At 41.4% G+C, this 21817-nt stretch overlaps 1 protein-coding gene across 1 annotated transcript in view; it reads left to right on the top strand.

The window, feature by feature from the left end:
* Positions 1 to 1299: 1299 nt before the first annotated feature.
* The window catches only part of CACNA1C (calcium voltage-gated channel subunit alpha1 C), a 506884-nt gene continuing 486366 nt past the window's right edge, over positions 1300 to 21817 (top strand). The window contains exon 1 of the mRNA XM_063309210.1: positions 1300 to 1967. Coding sequence (XP_063165280.1) covers positions 1919 to 1967 — 49 coding nt within the window. The 5' untranslated portion in view covers positions 1300 to 1918. The remainder of the gene's footprint in view (positions 1968 to 21817) is intronic.

The raw sequence follows: 21817 nt of genomic DNA, 5'->3' as shown, positions 1-21817 counted from the left end.
CCACGCGTGCATTGCCGCGCGCTTTCAGTAGGAAACAACACGCAAATGGTTGGCCGGACTTTCTCTCGAGTAATCCCGTAGAGAATGGGGCTAAATGTGCTCTACTGACTCCCGGGCGGCGGACGCTGCCGGGCCAGGTGCCCCCAACCCGACCAGATTGGCTTTTGAAATCGACGCGGTGGAGCGACGGTCGCCCGGGGGAACGCGGCGTTGCTCGCCCGAAGGACGCGACCCGCTTGGCCTGGCTTGTTTAACATGGCAGCCTTGCGAGAGCCCCAGATAAGGCGGCCACACGCGCAGGCCGCCTGCTTCGGTTCACCATCGCGGTCTCGCCTGTGGCGGGGAAGGTGGGGACGCCCGAAAGAGCGTTCCCCGCGAGCGGCTGCGAAATGTTAAGTGGCTCGGTGATGGGTGGGGAGAAACCTTTCCCCCGTCCCCACTCCGATGCCGGGGGTCTGCTGCGCGCCTAATCCGCTCGACTAATCCGTTTCAACAGCTGTGCCGCCTCTGGTCGTGGTGTGCGGGGGTGCCGAGTACACAGACGGGTACACCCAGCCTCTCGCTCGCCACGGATCCCATTCAATGCATCTCTCCAAGCCTTTCTGGCTCTTTCGCGCACTCAGTTTTACCCAAGAGGTTTACACCGTACCTGCCCCCTCCGACCCATTTAACGTAATTCTTGCGCTCTAACATGCAGATCGCAGACGAATCTCGGGGGCGAAAAGCTGCGGGTTGCTTTGAACAAGGGAGGGAGGGAGGGAGGGAGGGAGGCGAAACCGAGAGAGAGAGAGACCAAGCTTGAAAAATGAAAGGCGGGGGGCTGGCGGTCTGTGTGCCTCCGCCGAGTGAGGCGAAGCGGCCTCTTTGGGGAACTCTCCTACCGCTGGCTCCCCACCCCGATCCCCACCATATTCCCTCTACCGCACCCCCTCCCCACTTTTCCAGGCAAGCCAGATCCCGCTCGCCTTCTTGACGTCATGTCTGTAGGAAAGGGATCAGCAGCACATGCAGCCCCCGGCGCGGGCAACGAAGGAAGGGCGGACGGCCGCGGAGGCAGGTTAAAGTTTCCGCTCAAGTCCGCCGGTCCCTAAAAACCCGGCGAAGGGACGGCGGGAGACGCGCTCCTGCCCGGCCGCTGGCAACATCTGGAACAGTTCGGGCAGGCCGTCCGTCTGCCCGCCCGCCCGTCTGCCTGCTGCGCGAGGGAGGAAGGAGGGAGGGGAGGCGCGAGCGTTCTGCTGAGGGACTGAGGGGCTGGGACTAGCGCGCTCTCCTCTCTGCAGAAAAAGCTCCCTGCCAGCAGAGCGCACGGCGCTGGCTCGGAAGAGGAGAAGCCGCCGCTCGCCGCCGCCTTTCAGCCTCGCTGTCCCCCGGTATTTCCCCCACGCCCGCCTTCTCCCGTTCCTGGATCTTGACTCGGGAGAGAGACATTTGAGCGCCCCGGACATTTTTCGTCCTCCCGCCCTTCTCGGGGGATGCGCTTTCGCCCCTCTCCTCCACTTCCCTGCGCGGTGGCTTTGAGTTTCTCCCCCCGGACCCCTCGGCTTTCCAGAGACAAGAACCAGGCGGAGAAAGCGAGCGGGAGACCGGGGAGAGCCCAGCACTTCTCCGAGTCGGCCGCCGCCGCCGCCGGTGCGCTGAATTCTTGGGCAGGAGCCCGGATGTTCTCTGAGGATGCTTTGCAATTGTACTAGAGGAGGCAATACTGGAGCGAATCAGGGTTTGGGCTTTGATGCAATCATGGGAATCAGGTAATAACCGACCGGGGGAATTTAATCGCCGCAGCAGCTTCGGTTTCTTCCTCGAACTGCTCCCCCTTCCAGCGACCTCGGCTGTTTGGGATTTGGAGGAATTAACACTAGAACTCCGACTTGGGTGATTATTGTTGTTGCTACCGGTCCCTCGTTCCTCTACTTAAATGGTCAATGAAAACAAGAGGATGTACATTCCAGAAGAAAACCACCAAGGTAAGGCGAGGGGGGTCCTCGCGTGGAGCGCACCGCCTCCCAACCCTCCCTTCCTCCCTCTCTTCGCCGGTTCACCTGCTAAGAGCAGCCGGTGTGCGGAGTGGAGCGAGAGCGGGAGGGGGGAGGATGTTCCTGCGAGCGTGGGCTTGAGCAGCAGAGACATTTCACGTAGTAACCTTAGAGCGGAGGGGCGCCGGGAACAAATGAAAGCACCTCAGATTCCCCGCCCTTCATCCCACCCGCTCTTGCGCCTTAGCCGGGTTTGGCTCGCGAGATTCTGGGGCAAGCGGGGACACAGCCGCGGGGCGGCGGTGGGGTGGATCCAAGAGCTGGACCGCTTTGGTGTTCCCATGCCCGCTTCTTATCCCGCGAAGGCTTATTCTGAATGGCCTAGGAGCATTCCCGGCCAGGTGAACCCGCTTCTCGCCCACCCGCGTCCCTTTCCAGTATTTGCAAGTCAAGCCGAGCTGGTACTTGTTTCAGCCCCTCCAACTTCAACTCCTGAGAAGGGACCGGCTGAGGATGGACTTGGCTGAGGAAGGGCGCGGAAGCCCAGCGTCCCTGAAGGGGCGCCTAGCGGTGCTCTCCTGGGCTAAGGCGCCGGGCTGATTTTCCGTAAATGCGCGTGGGAAGGAAAACGGGGGGGGGGCGTGTTTGGAGTGATAGCTCCTTTACTTTGGAGCAAGGCTTTGCTCCATCCATTGGCAGAATCCCACCATCCTGTTAAAAAGGCAGAACCTTCCAAATACCTTGTTCGAGATAGATAGACCTTTGATTCCTCTCCTATATACATGGGAAGAAGCCCCCCCTGAACTTAATGGGACCCTAACCTGCTCTAGCAATGCCTAGTAATAGTAATAGCACGTTCTTGAGTGCCTCCTCCCTTTGCTGAGGTCTTCCAGTTGCAAGAGAGAGGACTGTGAAGCCCAATTTATAGGCAACAGTGAAACCCTGAAATGTTGGGCAAAGCATAGATTAAAAGAGACTCAGGTTTTGGAATGCTGTTTCTTGGGAGAGGAGGATACTTTAAAAGAAAATCCACAAGCACTTATTTATCAGTGCCCAACCCAGAAGTCATTATTCTGAGTCTGGTGGTGGAACAACAGCTATGTATATATTTTTAAAGGGGGCAAGAATCAAAACTTTTCCTACCTCCACTCCACAGCACCTCCTAAGGAAGCTGCCCTTTGGGTGCCCCTCTTTCTTGGATGGAAGTGCTAAGAAACTGTTGGTTTAGAAACTGAAGTGTACCTGTACGTGCTTGTGTTTCTTGTTCCTTGACATCCAGGTTTTCTTTCAGCATCTCTAGTCTCTTCATCACAGCTAGGTCACAGAGCCTTATGCGGGGATGGGGGGCATCAAAGGGTAGTTGATTGGTCTCCCTGGGAAGACTGCCCCCCCCCCCCGCAGTTGCTTCAGCCTTTGATTTCTGCCTCCTCATCTCACCCCCACTGGAGCAGAGAGACCCCTGGTGCTCACTGTGTGGGAGTCACAGGCAAACAACCTTTGGATGAGATGATAATGCCTTGACAACATTCCCTGTTCTGTTTTGGTTCAAAACTCATGCCTCCTGGGTAGCTGAGCTGGGAAAGGGGTTTGCTTGAGATCCTAGTGCGGCCCAACCCAGTGCTATTTAGCTCCTATCATCCCTTGCCAGATGGTAGTTGTAGTACAGCACATTCGGAAGGCACCGAGTTGGGGGAGCAGGCAGACAGAATTGGTTGCGCTGAATTAGACAGATGAACCAGTTTCTCCTCTAAGGCGGCTTCCTGCGTTCCTTCTATCAGAACAGAAAGCATGTTTGCATGACCTCTCCTCTCCTCCTTGTCCCTAAAGAAATTTAGTGGAGGAGGAAATCTGAGTAACAAGGATATGTATGATTGATGCCAGTGGCGAACACCTTCCTGTTCCATGCAGAACTGAAAAGAAATCCTAAGAATTTCATCCTAATGACCATCTTAGGGAAGGGTGGAAACCAGAATCATGTTTCATTTGGTGCAGGGTTCTATTTTTGCATTTGTCTTCTTAAACCCATATGTATCTGCCAGGCAAGAATATATGTGTCTCCTTTGCTGCTGCCAATGCTGCTGATAAGTGGATCAAAACTCAGCTCCATAGCAATATGCCAAATACTATGGCAACTGAATTGAACTCCCTACAGTACTTACCAGCTGCAATGATTATATAATATGTATGGAATAGGTCTGACCTCTCTCTCTCTCTCTCTCTCTTTCCCTCTCAATCTCTCTCTGCAGATTAATTTTTTGTTGTTCCAAGGCAAAAAGGCAATATTTCTAAAGTGGAAAATATGGGAGGAAAACCTATCATTACTTGTATTTATTTGATTTTTTTTTTCTTGGTGAAGAAGCACAGGCCGAAGCCAAAAAAAGAGAAAGATAATGAATAAGGGACCATCTGTAAAATAATTCATCCTCTGGGGACTCTTAATCCTCACATGTCATACTTTGCCCTGTCTTAAGCAATATTGTCCTTTGACTAAACTTCTGCACCCTTTTTTCTCCAGGTGTCTTGGAGCCCTTGATTTTGGGGCCAAAGCCAAGACATAGAGTGGTGATAGTGAAAAACAGAATCCAAAACCTGTTTGGGGATAAATTAGTGTAATTAGAGCAACTGAGTTGAAAAGAAGGGATTGGAAGGATTCAAGTAGAGGGAAAATCCACCAAAGCTTTTTTGTTTTAGAAAATTGTATTTTGAGACAGCTAGAATGTCTTACGTTACATTTGCCGTCACTCTTTAGCAGAGAAATTATTCCTTAGATTGCCACAAAAACTTGTGCAGTAGCTCGGAGTTATATGCAGAGGAGGCCTCGTTCATTTGACTTTCTCAGCCAGAGTAACTCTATGTCTGCAAACTGAAGTGTTCTGATCTGAGCTATATATCATGCTTATTTTTCTTAATTAACAATATATCTGCTCTCTATTTATGGTGTTCTCCTGCTGTACTTGATATGTATATTACTCCTGAAAATATTGTCAATAAATAAGATGAAGCTAATGCCTTGTTCTATTAAATAATACAAAAAGGAGTAGTAGAAGCTGCTGCTTGTTTTAAAAAAGTTAGGCTCTTTGTTTAATCATCTCACATCATATTTCTCCAAGTGCCAATAATTCATTTTTACTGTTGGGTATGATAGTTTATGTGAATGTTTTCTGGGAATGGCCCATAAAACTCTCACACAAATTAGGATGGGTTGGTGAAGATGACAGAACTAGCGGAGATGGCAAAATTAACTTGTTTGATTAGAGAAAGATCAATAACTACATTTGTGACTGGAAAGCCCTTATGGATTTTTTGCTGAAAAAAGAGAAAATGGAACTTGTGATTTTTGGGTTTGGATTAGAAAGGGTAGTTTATGGAAAGCAGGAAATTATGAAGTAACCTTAGAGAAGGTAAAATATAACTCTATCTATAAACGCTGTCAAGCAGATCAGAAGCTGTTTCTATTTTTCTTTTCCTTTTTTTCTTTTCTTTTTCACTTATTACTTTTCTTCATTCCTCTTTAAATCAAGATTGGTACTGTTTTTAATTCTGTTGAACAACTTCTTCAATAAAAATTATTTTTTAAAAAGGAACACACACAAACTGAGCATATTTAATGCAAATTAATGAGATAAACTGCCCTCTTAGATACAAATTGGTATAATACAAATTGGTATAATACTTTATTAGAAGTACTGTATATGGTACTTTATGGTACTTTTATCAGAAACACAGTAAGGTAACATTCCATGGAAAAACATTCAGGGGTGGAAGTTTGATTTGAAGTCGTCTAGATCTGAAAAGGATTATCTTCAAATCAGCCAGTCCATTTAGATGGCAAATTGTAATTTCAAATTATGTGAGGTATGGAGGCATTACAGACTTTGGCTATATGGTGTTGGTAGTGACATGGATAGGTCTCTGTGGAAACATGGTAGCCAAGAAAGAAACAACAAACCTTATTTACATGCTGGATTAAAGGATTATGAAGAAGGTGCTGTGTGGGTTCTGCCTTTGCCATAAGGTGGTGCTCAGTGTTTATAGAGCTAAGAAGTTCTTGGTGTAGCAAAGCTAAAAGCACATCTAAATCATAGACTTAAATTGATTTAAAACCATTCTTTCTACCTAAGTGATCTCTTGGGATTCTATTTTTGTAACAGATACCAGGGATTGTTAATAAAATACAGGATAGCTTCATTCATCTACTATTCTCAGGAATCTTGGTTATAACAGAGAGCCAAGATTGTCCAAGGAGTATAAAGCTGGTACATGTTTATGGTGTGGACATGTCATTATTGGCAGGAAATGACCTCAAGGTTTACTACTGCCCTCTCCTTCCCAGCGAGAACATCTATTTCTCAGCATATAATTCAAGACAAGTTAATAATAATTAACACAAATGGGCACTTGCAGCTGGTCATCAATTCCACCTAGACAGGATCTTTTAAGGGGCCTGTTGATTAATGCTAAGACATCCAAATGGGTTTCAATTCACCACTGGACATTGTTTATCTTGCCCTGTTGCAGCAGATTCATACTCATCCCTAAGGCTGCTGTAATTATGGCGTTTTGTCTTCTTTCTTCTGGAAATTATTACCATTTTAATATTCTCTTTAACTTAGGAAAGATAATTTTTCAAGGCCCCTACACTCCAGGTATAACCTGATTTGTATTCCCACCTTTTTAATGAGTTTTACAGAATCAAGCAAAACGGGTTCCTGACTGACAATCTAGCAGTTGAAGAGTGAATAATCTTAGGTTTATACATTAAAACTACTAGTATTTCAACGTAAGTATTTTTTTTGGCTCCCCTCCCCTCCTTTTCCCCCTTGTATCACAAAATATCCTCACTAGAAATGAATCTATCTAATAAATGACTGCTGCATTTTTCTACTAACCCTAACCCAGTGTTCAAATGTGCTGCATCAGCGTAATGCTCAGGGACTCTGTCCCTTGCATTATTGTCATGATGTTGTGCTATGCCAATATTGTAAACAATATTAGGATAATGTTGCAATCTAATGTACCCATGCATTGGATTTAGCATTTTGGAATAAGCTGTTGTGTTGCGAATCTCTCAACTTGTATTGCTGTTTTAATAGTAACTGCGTGAGAGAGAAAGAGATGGAGAGAAGAAATCCCAGGGGTCTTTAGCAATAAACATTTCCTGCTGTGAAGCTGGTGGCATTATTTTCAGGGTAGACATTTCTTGTTCCTCTAATATTGGAGTCATACCCTTGAAATACTATTTTGTATCTATAATGAAGATACAACTACTTTTTTTTATGATATATGTTCACCTGGAAGTAACCCCAACTGAATTTGGCACCAACTTTGGATTAGACTTTGAGTTGGACTTCGTTGCATGTCCTAGCATAATCAGATACAACTGTTTAAAGAAGGCAAGATGCTTTTTTTCCTGTACTTATTTTGTTCCACAGAAGGAGCCTATCTCTTGAGTTATGAGGTACTAAACATGTCAATAAATGCATTTGAAATACATTTTTCTGATGTCATTAATTATAAATATACCCCCAAGTAGGCTTTTGAATCTTACTTGCTAATTGTTTCTGTAATATTATAGCTGGCTGTTGTTTGGTATCCAGTCCCCATTCATTAATAATAACATTCAAGAGTTTAAAAATTGACAATATGTCTGAGATTCCCAACCAGCTGGTGGTGATGATGAATATGAGAACTGAAAAACAGAGATGTTGAAAAGAGATGAGATATATTTGGCATCAGTCTTTGGGTGCTAGGGAACAAAAGTAGAGAAAGTGGATTTCTTCCCTTGTATCTATGTCTTCAATGACAACAGGATCAGACTTTTGCTCAGAACGTGGCTACAACAGCTAGTATTATTATCTTCCTCTTTTTCCCTCAGAACATATTGGAAGAAGTTAAATATAAAAATAACTGAAGAGGAAAGAAGGAAGTAACAAACCTGAACCAAACTGAAAATGTCCTATATAGAAGTTTTAAAATTAGGCTGTAGTTAAAAGTGAACTGCTGCTATTTTTTAAAATTCTTTTAAAATCACAGATGTATAATATCCATCTCAGCTGATTGCAGCAAACACTTGAAGGGGCTATCCAGAGTTTGCTTTCAGCTAACCTTAAAAGGAATAGCTAGCTTACACATCAGAGGCTTTATTTAGATGAGGCAACTATCCAAGGATTCTTCTAATTGGTTCTCCTAAAATTTCTCCTCTAGTGGCCACTATATTTAAATCCCTCAAGGCCTTTGTGAAGAACTCTGTGATAGGTTAAAAAAGAAAGAAAAATGTACTGATTTCCTTGTTGAAGGTGATCTCTTTACTTTAATTTCCAAACTGAAAAAAAAAAATCTTTGCTAATTAAAGATGGGCTAACTGAAATATTTTCGCAAGCAGTTCATAGTTCCATAGTTTTTATCCCTTCCTCATTTTATTCCTCTTCAAGATTATTGGAATTTAAATATTCAGATGGAAAAATGCAGAGCTCAGTTCTCCCCAGGCTATAACGTCTCAGGATGTAAGAAAAGAATGGCATATCTCTGTGGATTTTTTTTAAAAGAACATTCTTGGTAGGGTTTTAGCCTCTGATGCAATCTAACAATTGCTGAGATTGTTTAATGCTCTCATTTTATTGACCGTAATTCTGTTGTGTACTTATTTCATTATCTGAACCACCCTGGCAGGAACTATTTCTAGGAGATGTTTATTTTAAGACTTCAATCCAACAGCTTAGCTTTCATGTTCAGGTAGTTATTGACGTAAGCAAGTAGTCAGTCAGCGCCAAATTCTGAAGATGTATATGTCTGGGATACTAGACAGGTGAACTGTTGCTTTTTTTCTTTTTCCATTTAGGATTGGGATTTTTGGGCGAGGTTAGAGTATGGATAGGATTCACAGAGAAGTCCATTTAGATGACAGGCACCTCCATATCTTGACCATTTCCTCTCTAAAACAGTTTGAAATCTACCTGCAACCACCTTTGTTGTAACCAGCCTTAAAATGCTTACTGCTTCCTCCAGCTGAGAACATCATTGAGTCATTGATCTCTCTCCCCCCCACCCCCCAATCATCTTTAATTTACAATGTTAGCATTTGTCTGGTGATTTGAGGGGGAAAAACCCCATGGAGCTGCAAAACTGCCAAAATGTGGGCCTTCTGTTGCATTTAAAGGACTGTGAACTAATAGCAACTTGGGATGATATTACAGCTGCTGAACTGGTATAGAAAAGGAAAGAGTTTGAACCCTAAATCTACAAAATGGTATGAGTCAAAACTTCCCCTCACTGAAAAAATGACCTGCCTACCAATTCTGCATAGCTGCACCATTCTAATAGAAGATTGTCTTTAGGAGGTTCCAGATAAACTTTAGGTTAAGGTAGAAATTGTTAAATAGACAAATGATGATTACATAGGTCTAGGGTGGAAGTGCCCATCTTCATTACTGCATGAAGTTATAATGTGTAGGGATTGGGATTGTGGATGGGTAGGTTTTGATCTACCATGTTGTGTGGATCTGGAAAATGTGATTTGTGCATTATAGCTTATGGTGTATCATCTCTGAGTCTGGCTAACTGGCTTTTTCAGCAAAGCATGGCATTTGGTGAAGCAGTTGGTGAAGCCTTTGGTGAAATCATTATCCAAAATAATTATTCTAAACCTGAAAATCTGTATTATTATTTGGATACAGATGTGAGGTCTAGGATTAGACTGTTCTCATTATGCTAAAGTAAAATCTGTGGCACATTAGTAGTAGTTTGAATGCTCCAATTTTCCCGTGTCCTCAAAATTGCGGCTATATATTGCTCATGATAAACATTATTAACTGGAAAAATGACAATAATGCTGAGTAAAAAGCTTATATAGGTAGGGTTCCAAATATATGACAGAGAACAGTATATGAATATGAGACTCTTTGAGAGATTTAATTTTTTAATTAAAGTCCAAGATTCTATCCAGTATATTTATTACGCTGGCTGTGATGCATTGGCAATTTTTTTTAAAGTCTTTTTTAAACAGGACTCAGAAACCCAAGCTCCTGAACTGGATTAGACTGTTGAGGTGTAATGTTTGATTCCAAAGTACAAATCTAAAATTGAAAGAACAGTGTGAGAGAAAGCTGCTGATTGTAAAAGAAGTTGGCATCAACCATTTTTAAAAGATGAGGACTTCCCCATAACACCCATAATCTTTTACAACATCTCCTACCAAATTCTTGACTGAGGCTCCAACATGTTTACTGCATCTTTACTCATGCAGTAAAAATGTATTCACAGGGGTTTATTTCCATAATAAGCCTCTTGTGGTATAGCTTATGCCCAGAAATAGTGCAAATTCTTTAGATTCTAATATATAAAATGTACCTTTGAGTATTTTAGAAAATAAAACCATTCGAAAGCCTGAATATGGCACATAATTATAAAATAAATGTGGTTTGATGAAGTTATTAAGTCAACAAATCTTCGTATGTATATTATAGGGACCAAGCTACCCTTACGTTGCTTATCAAACTGCAATTGTTTATTCAGCAGAAGATGAAGGGGAAAAGAAAAAAAAAGTTTGTATTTCTCAGATGGATATAAAAGGGTATTTATAAAGCCTGCCTTTTAAACATGCAATACTCTATTGGTACATAAGTGATGCTCCTTACTGTAAATTTCATTTCCAATTTTGTCAGACAAAATAAGCTTTTCCAATGCGTGATTCATCTTAGAATAGTTGCTTTATGCAGCATGAAATAACTATCGGAGAGTTTTTCTCTGCGAGGCAATCTGGGTAGATCATATGCAGTGTTCTCTGTCCTTTGTGCATTTCTGTTACTACTCTGCTGATTTTGAAATCTAACCTGTCATGATTTCCAGTCTGTTGCTCATGTGCTTTCCCATACATTTTATTCCAGACCACAGGAGTCTCTCTGGTACAAGGTTTAAATGCAGAAGATGTGATTTCCACTGTGGAACCCATTTACACTTTGGTGACTGTTGTTCCTGCATTCAAATTCCAGATCCATATATGGGCGCAATGTGATGGTCATAAATGTGAACTAGAACGTGAAAGATTTCTCTGCCGCAGACAGGAGGAATAAGGGGAAGTGAAAGCTGATTTTTCAGAGGTAGAGATGGGGAAAGATTGTATTGAAAAGGAACCGCAACAAGGCAAAGGGCTTGTGTTGGAAATAAGCGGCTGAGGTGGAAAGTGATTACTGAAAGTCGAAATCTTGCAATTTCACCTCTTTCTAATTCTGTCTCACATGTAATCTATAAAACCTTTCACAACATTTCTCTGCTCCTGAGTCATACCCCTTGTCAGTTCTTCCCTTCTCAGTCCCTCTTGTTTTTCTTCATCCCTACCCTCCATCTTTTCTCCATTTATTATTTATACATTTTCTCACCTTTTACATCCCATTTCCCCTGTTTCTTCCCTCCATTTCCTGTTTTTAGCCTGGGCTTTATTTCTTTTTGATTGTCTATATTCAATATATAAAATACTATACATTGATTCAGTTAACTTCTTGCATTTGTTCCTAGACTGAGGTTTGATCCAGATTTAAACACCTGAAATGCCACCATGTTAAGCTGCAGGGTGAGCTTTGGATTGACTTGAATGTTTGAGGACTGCCAGTATTCCTTGAATAAAGGAAGTTGGGATGTGTGAGAGCATATAAATGTCTCTTTGAAGGTTGGGAAGGCTAGAATTACGACGAACCTTAAGTCCCCCAAAATGTGTCCCTGCTATCTCAGTGTACTATGTTATCTGTATACTGCAGAAAAGGAAGTAGAATTATTCAGTTTACGTAACAACAGATCTCCCACACTTTAACTCAGAAATTCTAATCTAAGTATGACTTCTGTTAAGCCTCTGTTTGCTTAGTTGTTGCTAGATGTCTAAACATTTTCTATTTAGAGAAGTCTAAGCTTTCTGCTGCATGAAAATCCATTTAAACTAGGAGAAAATTATTTTCCTCCATTTGTATAACACATACTTTTCTAGTCGCCTTGCACTAGAATGGTTAATACCCGTGATGTTGCAATGTGTGAAATATGACCCCTTACACACAGCAGTTTATTAACTTTACTCTTTTTTACTCTGAAGACTAATCATGCCCCATTATAACCTTTTGACCAAATCATATTATTTTATTAATTCTTTAAGGTAGGCTGGAATTGCTATCATGCTGTAACACAACAGACAGCTGAGATGTTATGGCTAAATCAAGAGCATGCAATGAGTTCATGGACAACATGAACTTTATCTGAACAATGGGGTTCCAGAGCCATTGTGACAATAATTAGTTATATTGTTAAGTAGTTCAGATATTCAACAGCAACTAATTAAGCAAATAATTTAATTATGGCACATTTGGATAAGCTGGAACCACAGGTTGAAAGGAAAAGCTGAGAGACTTTCCATGTAGCACTATGTTTTAAAAAGGGTATTTCAGAAGATTTTATGGGGTGATTCTGATAATCATAATGGATTTTTGAGAGAGAGAGAGAGAGAGAGAGGGAGAATGAGAGAGAATGTGTGTGTGTATTTGCAGGTGTGTTTGTGCGTATTCCATTTTACAGCTAAAAGGTGGAGTAAAGATTCTTTATGGCTCTTTGCTGTTTTGTTAGTCCTACACATTGCCACTGTTTTTGCTTCCGAAACACTTAGAAGCAGCTTTGTGTCAACAGTGGTTGTCTTCACTGGGATGGCATAGAAAAACTGAAAGCATCACGTCAGAACAATCAGTGTTTCCTCCAGCTGGTCAATGGGACATGACAAAACATAGTGTGTTCCACATGCTTAGTTCATGCCTGGTAATTCATCAAGAATCTGAGCAGTTGCTATGCTGGGGAAGCTGCCAAGCTGCCATCATTTTACTCAGTGTGGTCAGAGATGAAACCATAGAATTATAAAAATGAATTGATTTGGGGCTGGCTCTAAGATCCTATGTGGAAGTATACCTAGAATACAGTACAGATTTTACAGTGATGCCTTCACTAATATTTACCAGATGGTATGGATGATTTAAAGAATACCTGACAAATACAGTAATTGGTTCTACATTATTCTAGCTTATTTACTGAAAATCAGGATTTGATGTTTTGGTGTATCTACTCCTAGGGATTTCACAAATAGTCAAAAACATTGAAAACAAAAACAGTGCCCACCTATCCAAACCGTTAAGTAAAAAACATTCAATTAGTGGTGGCAGTGAAACAGGGATAGCCAAGCTAGTCCTGAGGTTTTGGACTATAATCCCTATCATCCCTTGCTTTTGACCTCCCTGGTTGGGCTAACCAGAGTTGAAGCTCAAGCCATCTGAATGGTGACCATCTGCCTACCTCAGGGTCAAAACATAGCAGCCAGTCTGGGAGAATTAAAGCAGGGTACCTGGTATCTGATGATAATCCTTGACGGAAATATTCCAAGAAGGTTTGTTACAAATGAAGAAGCTTTCTGTCCATTCACTTTCCCCAGTAGGGAGAGGATTTCTAAAGATAGGCTTGGGAGGGAGCCAGTCTCAAATCATTTGGGAAATGAACTGGTGGAAATGCATTTATTTCAAAATTGTCAGCGCATAACCTTTCTGGCTGATCTCAGTAGCTTAGTATCTGTGTTCTGGATTAACAAAAATTTCCTCTCTTGTCTGTCTGTCTATCTACTTATCTACCTACCTACCTACCTACTTCCCCCCCCCCCTTCTCACTCACACACACGGACACAATTTTCCAGAACTCTGGCGCCGTCCAGTAGTGTTGAGATTACCGTTCCACAAATTCTCAAACAGCATGGCCAGTGGCTACAAGAATAGTGGCAGCAGTAGCCTCAACCAGCTAAAATCAACAGGTTAGAGAAGGCAGATATACCATAGCGCATTGCAGTAAATAATTTGAAGTTCACAGCCGAATTAACATATCCGATTTTATCTTATTCTGGATGAGAATGGTAATGTGTATTTAACACATGTGTATTACCTTTCTGCCAAGGCACCCAACATGGTTTACAGTGTTAAGATATTAAAATCAGTGTCGTTGTAAAACCTAGAACAACAGTATTCTCTCAGGCAGACAGACGGTATCTTCAAGAGTGGATAGCACGATCTAGTGATCTGGTCTTCACCCCTACTTTTCCTGTTATGTAGCCCCAGGGGAAATGGGAATAAAGCTTCCCTAAAGGATCTTTCGATCTGATTGATAGTCTCTTCCGTGAGAATACCCAAGCTAACTCCAACCTGGAGGGTTTGGATGTTACGTGAGTCTTCGCAGGGGGGAAAATGTGTTTCTCCACTGCTATGCTTTGTCTCTAGTGACACAAATGGCTATAATAGGCAGTTTTCTCTTCCTGATTGGATGTGTGATTCTTACTGCACTCTTACCTGGAACAGGTTGAATACTGTTTCACGACCAGATTAATCACTTCTTCATAGCACCTTTCTTTTGTCAGGATTAAGCTTCAGGTTATTGCCCCTCATCCAGTCTTCTATTATTCGTAGCCATGAATCGAGTGCTCTTTCTTTACTGAATCAAATACTTTTTTTTCCCCTGTATGTAACTCTCTTCAGTTCAGGTCACATCCTGATGACTATGTGGACATGCCTGTGCTATTTTTGGGAGGCAAGGATATGGAAATGGTTTGCTGTTGAGACTTCCAGGATGGTTTTAGAATTCGCAGTGTAGTCTACAGCCATGACATCTCCTGGCAGTCTTCTACTGAGCTACTAATCAGTGTGATCCTGCTATTATATCTAGTACATCACACTGAATTTTCATGATAATTGTTACAAGAACACGCTTATTCATTCAGGAAGAAAAGCTTTAGGATATTTATTAATATTTGTTTAAAATGAATGTAATTGCCATTATTTATTTACATTTGCAATTGCAGAGTGATCTAGCTCCGTAGAACACTTAGCTGATACAAGGAAGCTTCCTAAGATTTATTTTGAAATTGCAGACTCTCCCTCAGCACCTAGTCTCAAAAGTGCTTCTGTCTGGCTTTGCTGGGTATTGAGCATCTTATATTGCAATTTCTTAATGTATGTTAACTTGCAGCATGCTTTTGATTGCCCATAGATCTATATTCTATAATGCTTTGCATTATAATGCTACACTGCTATGTTCAGTAATGATCAATGAACCTGCTTTTGTGTAAACAGGAATTTATATTTTTAGGTAGGATCTATAAAGCTTGCTTTGTGTGTGGTGTGTGTTCACACTGAGCAGGAGAGATCACTAAAAAATGTACTAAAGGATACATTTGTATGGCTGTCTACTATTTCAAGACAGTATGTTATAGCTTCCAAGTTAAAATGCAAGACAGGCCTAGACTAATTTACTCATAACATTGTGCCTACATCCCTCCTCTCTTACTATTATGTACCTGCATTTTATTATCCTTTCCTTTTTTAAAAAAAATTCAATAGTAGATTAATATTTTAAATGTTTTCATGCTGCATTTTATGACAACCTTTTGCTGGAGACTTGGGAGTATAGATCTTTGACCAATCAATTGGATTAGTTTTTTGTTTGTTTGTTTAAGAAGTTGAAAGGCAGATATTTTTTGTCAGAAATCCAGAATGTGGGTATACTTGGTCAAAGAACTTTTGATGTGGGCCAGCTGCCCATATCAACACTCTCTTTACCTCTAGAGTATTTAACCAATTCTTTACAAACTAGTAAGCTTATAGCACCAGTTTTGTAAGAGGTGGTTTATAAATGTTTAGGGGTAGAGAACACTGTTTCTCAACCTTGGGAACCTTGGAATGGCTGGCTGGGGAATTCTGGGAGTTGAAGTCCACACATCTTCAAGTTCCCAAGGTTGAGAAACATTGGTATAGAGACATGGACAAGACATGGACAAGGAATTGGAATATCTGGAACTTGACTATCAGTGAAAGACTATTTTAATAACTATGTCTCATTTCAATAGATTAAAATTTCAATTAATTCAACAGAAATTATTTCATACCTGTTGGACATCTATGTGTCCCTTTAAGAAGAAATGGTGAATACAGCTAATTGTTGAAAATGCTGGGCTGAAAATGCCCCACTGGTTCTTGTGATATGGTTGTGTATATAGAGCTGGGCAAACCACTTTGCTCTGGCAGTGATATTGGCAGAGATTTTTTTTTGGTGCATGGAAATGCAGATGACATAAAGAGGCTCATGAAATGGCCACATAGTACCTCAGTGCTTCAAGTGGCAGGTTTGATGGGGTGGCCCAATGAAGGGTTAGCACAATGCTAGTCATGCATTAATTGTTTGCTTTTTATTAATTTCATTCTGGTAAACATTGTTTTTTGAAGGTGGTAGTACCAGACTGATCTTTTCAGGGATTGCAAACTAAGCAAGATTGGGTTTGGATGGGAGACTGACAGGGAATACCCAGATATAGGCTAGATGGAGACAGTGGAAAACATCCATGAATGGCAAAAGGCTTCTATATTACATATAGTCTAAAGTACATGGTCACGTCCATGAAGTCACCAGGAGCTGACCTGGACTACAGGAGATTTTACTATTGTACATTCTCTTGCTTTATATGTTAGAAACTAACAAGAGGACACTGGAAATAGATTAAATACATTTAAGACAACAGCAAAAAAAATACAAGAAGTCTGGAACACCACCCATTTTCTGCCAATTATATAATAGCCCAACATCTCTTTCTACATTTGAACTGGGAGTCCTGTTCAGAGGGTGATTTAGAAATTTGGACTGCAATATTTCTTACGTATAATTTCACATGCATATTTAATATTGGTAATTTAATTACTTAACATTATAGGAATATATGTGTAAGTCTAGCTTTGTTACTGTATGAGATATGATTTAGTGGGTTTCCATTTTTATTATTTGTCTGTCTATCTATCTATGAATCAAATTTCACCACAGTCCATCTCCCTTCAAGAGAGGGACTCTGGGCGATTTCCAATAAAGCTAAAGAATTAAAATACAATAAAACCACATAAAACACATAAAATATAAATATAAATACAAAATACAAATATAAAGCTTTTCCTTCTCTTCCCCCTTTTTCCAAATAACACCAAATACACACACACAGACACACACATACAATTATAAAACATTAATATAGAAAGCATGATTATCTGAACTGGCAGCAGTAAACAGGTCAAACCACAGCAGCAGTAAACGTCTTGACTTGTGCAACAGTGATTGGCATCCATTCATTTAAAGGTTGGAATATCTAGGTATATGAGGCCCTCTGAAGAAGCATTAGGGAGAGAACTGTTTATTTCATGTATTTATATTGCTCAAATCCCAAGTCTAATGGTTTTGTTAACCCTTCAGGTTCATTCTAATACGTTTAAAAACATATACAGCTCCTATAGTAATGCCTTCCATAAGAATGGGGCCACTATAGAAAAGGCTCTGTCTTTTGGTCGGCCCCTCTTCCTTTTGCCTTCCACTCTCCCTAGCATCAGCATCTTCTCCAGGGTGTCCTGTCTTCTCATTAGGTGGCCAAAGTATTTCAGTTTTGCCTTTAATATCATTCCCTCAAGTGAGCAGTCTGGCTTTATTTCCTGGAGTATGGACTGGTTTGATCTTCTGGCAGTCCAAGCACTCTCAGAATTTTTCTCCAACACCACAGTTCAAAAGCATCTATCTTCCTTCTCTCAGCCTTCCTTATGGTCCAGCTCTCCCAGCCATATGTTACTACGGGGAACACCATTGCTTTAACTATGCGGACCTTTGTTGTCAGTGTGATGTGTCTGCTCTTAACTATTTTATCAATATTTGTCATTGCTCTCCTCCCAAGGATTAAGCGTCTTCTGATTTCCTGGCTGCAGTCAGCATCTGCAGTCACCTTTGCACCTAGAAATACAAAGTCTGTCACTGCCTTTGTTTTCTCCCTCTATTTGTCAGTTATCAATAAAGCTGGTTGCCATAATCTTGGTTTTTTTGAGGTTTAGCTGCAAGCCAGCTTTTGCATTTTCTTCTTTCACCTTCATCATAAGGCTCCTCAGTTCCTCCTCGCTTTCAGCCATCAAAGTGGTATCATCTGCATATCTGAGATTGTTAATGTTTCTTCCTTGGATTCCTCAAGCCCAGCTCATCGCATGATTTGTTCTGCGTACAAGTTGAATAGGTAGGGTGAGAATATACAGCCCTGCCATACTCCTTTCCCAATCTTAAACCAGTCAGTTGTTCCGTGGTCTGTTCTTACTGTTGCTACTTGGTCATTATACAGATTCCTCAGGAGGCAGACAAGATGACTTGGTATCCCCATACCGCTAAGAATTTGCCGCATTTTGTTATGGTCCACACAGTCAAAGGCTTTAGAATAGTCAATAAAACAGAAATAGATGTTTTTCTGAAACTCTCTGGCTTTTTCCATTATCCAGCGGATATTGGCAATTTGGTCCCCAGTTCCTCTGCCTTTTCTAAACCCAGCTTGTACATCTGGCAATTCTCGCTCCATGAATTGCTGAAGTCTACCTTGCAGGATCTTGAGCATTACCTTACTGGCATGTGAAATGAGTGCCACTGTTCGATAGTTTGAACAGTCTTTAGTGTTTCCCTTTTTTGGTATGGGGATATAAGTTGATTTTTTCCAGTCTGATGGCCATTCTTGTGTTTTCCAAATTTGCTGGCATATAGCATGCATTACCTTGACAGCATCATCTTGCAAGATTTTGAACAATTCAGCTGGGATACCATCATCTTCTGCTGCCTTGTTATTAGCAATGCTTCTTAAGGCCCACTCAACCTCACTCTTCAGGATGTCTGGCTCTAGCTCACTGACCACACCGTCAAAGCTATCCCCGATATTGTTATCCTTCCTATACAGGTCTTCTGTATATTCTTGCCACAATTTCTTGATCTTCTTCTGCTAGGTCCTTGCCCTCTTTGTTTTTGATCATACCCACTTTTGCCTGGAATTTACCTCTAATGTTTCTAATTTTCTGGAAGAGGTCTCTTGTCCTTCCTATTCTATTGTCTTCTTCCACTTCCGCGCATTGCTTGTTTAAAAATAATTCCTTATCTCTTCTGGCTAACCTCTGGAATTTTGCATTTAATTGGGCATATCTCTCCCTATCACTGTTGCCTTTTGCTTTCCTTCTTTCTTGGGCTACTTCTAGTATCTCAGCAGACAGCCATTTTGCCTTCTTGGTTTTCTCTTTCTTTGGGATGTATTTTGTTGCCGCTTCCTGAACAATGTTGCGAATTTCTGTCCATAGTTCTTCCGGGACCCTATCTACTAAGTCCAGTCCCTTAAATCTATTCTTCATCTCCACTACATATTTCTTAGGAATATTAGTGAGCTCATATCTAGCTGATCTGTGGGTCTTCCCTAATCTCTTTAGTCTGATCCTAAATTGTGCAATAAGAAGTTCGTGATCTGAACTACCGTCAGCTCCAGGTCTTATTTTTACTGACTGTATAGATGTCCACCACCTTTGGCTGCAAAGGATGTAGTCAATCTGATTTCGGTGTTGTCCATCTGGTGAAGTCCATGTATAAAGCCGTCTCTTAGATTGTTGGAAGAGAGTGTGTATTATGCAGAGTGAGTTGTCTTGGCAAAATTCTATCAGCCTATGTCCTGCTTTGTTTTGTTCTCCCAGGCCATGCTTACCTGTAATTCCAGGTGTCATCTGCCCACCTTAGCATTCCAGTCTCCCGTGATGAAAATAGCATCTCTTTTAGGCGTGTTGTCCAGTAGGTGCTGCAGATCCTCATAGAACCGCTCTACTTCAGCTTCTTCAGCATCTCTGGTTGGGGCGTATATTTGGATCACTGTGATGCTAAATGGCTTACCCTGAATTTGAATTGAGATCATTCTATCGTTTTTTGGATTGTATCCAAGCACTGCTTTAGCCACTTTGCTATTAATTATGAAGGCTACTCCATTTCTTCTGTGGTCCTCTTGTCCACAGTAGTAGATCTGGTGGTCATCTAATGTGAAGTGGCCCATTCCAGTCCATTTCAGTTCACTGACACCCAAAATATCCATCTTTAATCTTGACATCTCACCAATAACCACATCCAATTTGCCCTGGCTCATAGATCTTACATTCCAGGTTCCAATGGTGTGTGGATCCATAGAACATTGGATTTGCCATTCACCACCAGCACCATCAGCCGCTAGCCTTCCTTTTGGCTTTGAGCTAGCTGCGTCATCACATCTGGGGCTAGTTGAATGTATCCTCTGTTCCTCCCCAGTAGCATTTTGACCATCTTCCAACCTGGGAGTCTCATCTTCTGATGGTGCACTGACATATCTCTGGTTGTACTGATCCATTTAGTTTTCATGGCAAGAATACTGGGGTGGGTTGCCATTACCTTCCCCAGGGATCGTTTTTAGTCCAATCTCTCTGTCATGACCTTCCCATCTTGGGTGGCCCTTCACGGTTTAGCTCATGGCATCACTGAGGTGCTCAAGCTCCAGCACCATGACAAGGTAACAATCCTTTACTGAAGTCCTATTTATCCTATTTATTTATTTAGTCCTATTTATCCGATGTTAATTGGTTCTGTCAGGCACCCTTTTTCATTATCCTGAATAATTTGATGTAACCTGCAACCTTTAATCCTGGTTTCTTTCCTAACTCCAGATTATTTCAGAACAAGTTAAGTAGCACTAGTCCTAGTACAGATCTTTCCTTTCACTGTGGGAAGTTCTCATTAACCTTCAGATTAGTAGCAAGTTGGACAAGAAAATAGAGAAAATGGATCAAGAGATTTCACAATGAAGGGAAGTAAGAACTGGTGTCCCCCATTATCTGTACTCTTTCATTGCCCCTTATGTTTGTAGTCCAGTATATCGTGCATCAACGCCTATTTCTGGCTCACTTCTTAATAGGGTACCATAAACTGACCTGATTTTCAGGCAGCACTAAGCTTTAAAAATAAGTCTCCCTCATGCTGATGAGCACATTAGTCACCTCTGGGAAAATGCAAAATCAATCAGTCTTTCATTCATGTTCATCTCAGCTAAGACTGATGAAGAGTTCCAACTTACTGAAGGTATTTTAATGTCAAAAGCAGGATGTTGGGTATGAAATACAGATGTGATTGGAACTGAACGTTTAAAGTGTTGTCAGGGAACCATCTTTTTTTTTTTCACTTGGTTTCTACAAAGATTTCCTTAATTGTTCTGGATGGGTCTGGAATTTACATTTCTTCCCAAGGTTATACATTTTTGCAAGATTTGAAGGACTAGGAAGCCCTTATTAGATGTGCAAATTAAGATTCATACTCCCTCTAATTTTGTTGAGCACCCTGTGCAAAGTTAGAATAGTGGCAGCATTGACAGTGTCTAGATTATGGGGCTTTTGCTGAGTCTTTAACTCCTGGCAAAAAAAAAAAAGATTTATCTGACAAGTCCCCTGGCATACAGCAGTACAAAAGACCCACAGATTCATAAACCATCTTAATTACACAATCAGAAAGCAGGACAAAGAATTAAACACAGCTGGGGGTGTGAATAAGTGATGCATCTTGCAAAATATTTCAAATCCCCTGTAAAATCCAGAATATAGTGCAGTCCATTCTTGTTTAATATAGCTTCTTTTAACATATTTAAACTAAACCAATTTGAACTAAGTACAGGCCAGTAAGAGTGTAGTGGGTAATTTCATACTATTCCCCCCTGCCACCCCCCCACCCCCCATTTACTGCCTATCCTTCCTTGTTGTTGCAGTGCTTTCTCCTTTCATCTTTATACAACCAGGTATTTGGTCCAGATTTTATGAAGGCAAAACACTGTCCTCAGCTCTAGCTAGCAAGTGAGCTTTATAATAGTGTCCTCAATGGGTCCATATGAAAAAATAAGATTAGGATTTTAGTTGGCTAGTGGTAAGGAACTCTGGGCAAGGAATTTTGCTAACTACTTCATGGGTTGG

Source organism: Candoia aspera, chromosome 7, assembly GCF_035149785.1.
Source record: "Candoia aspera isolate rCanAsp1 chromosome 7, rCanAsp1.hap2, whole genome shotgun sequence".
NCBI classification, from domain to species: Eukaryota; Metazoa; Chordata; class Lepidosauria; order Squamata; family Boidae; genus Candoia; species Candoia aspera.
This window is presented reverse-complemented; position numbering and strand designations above follow the sequence as displayed.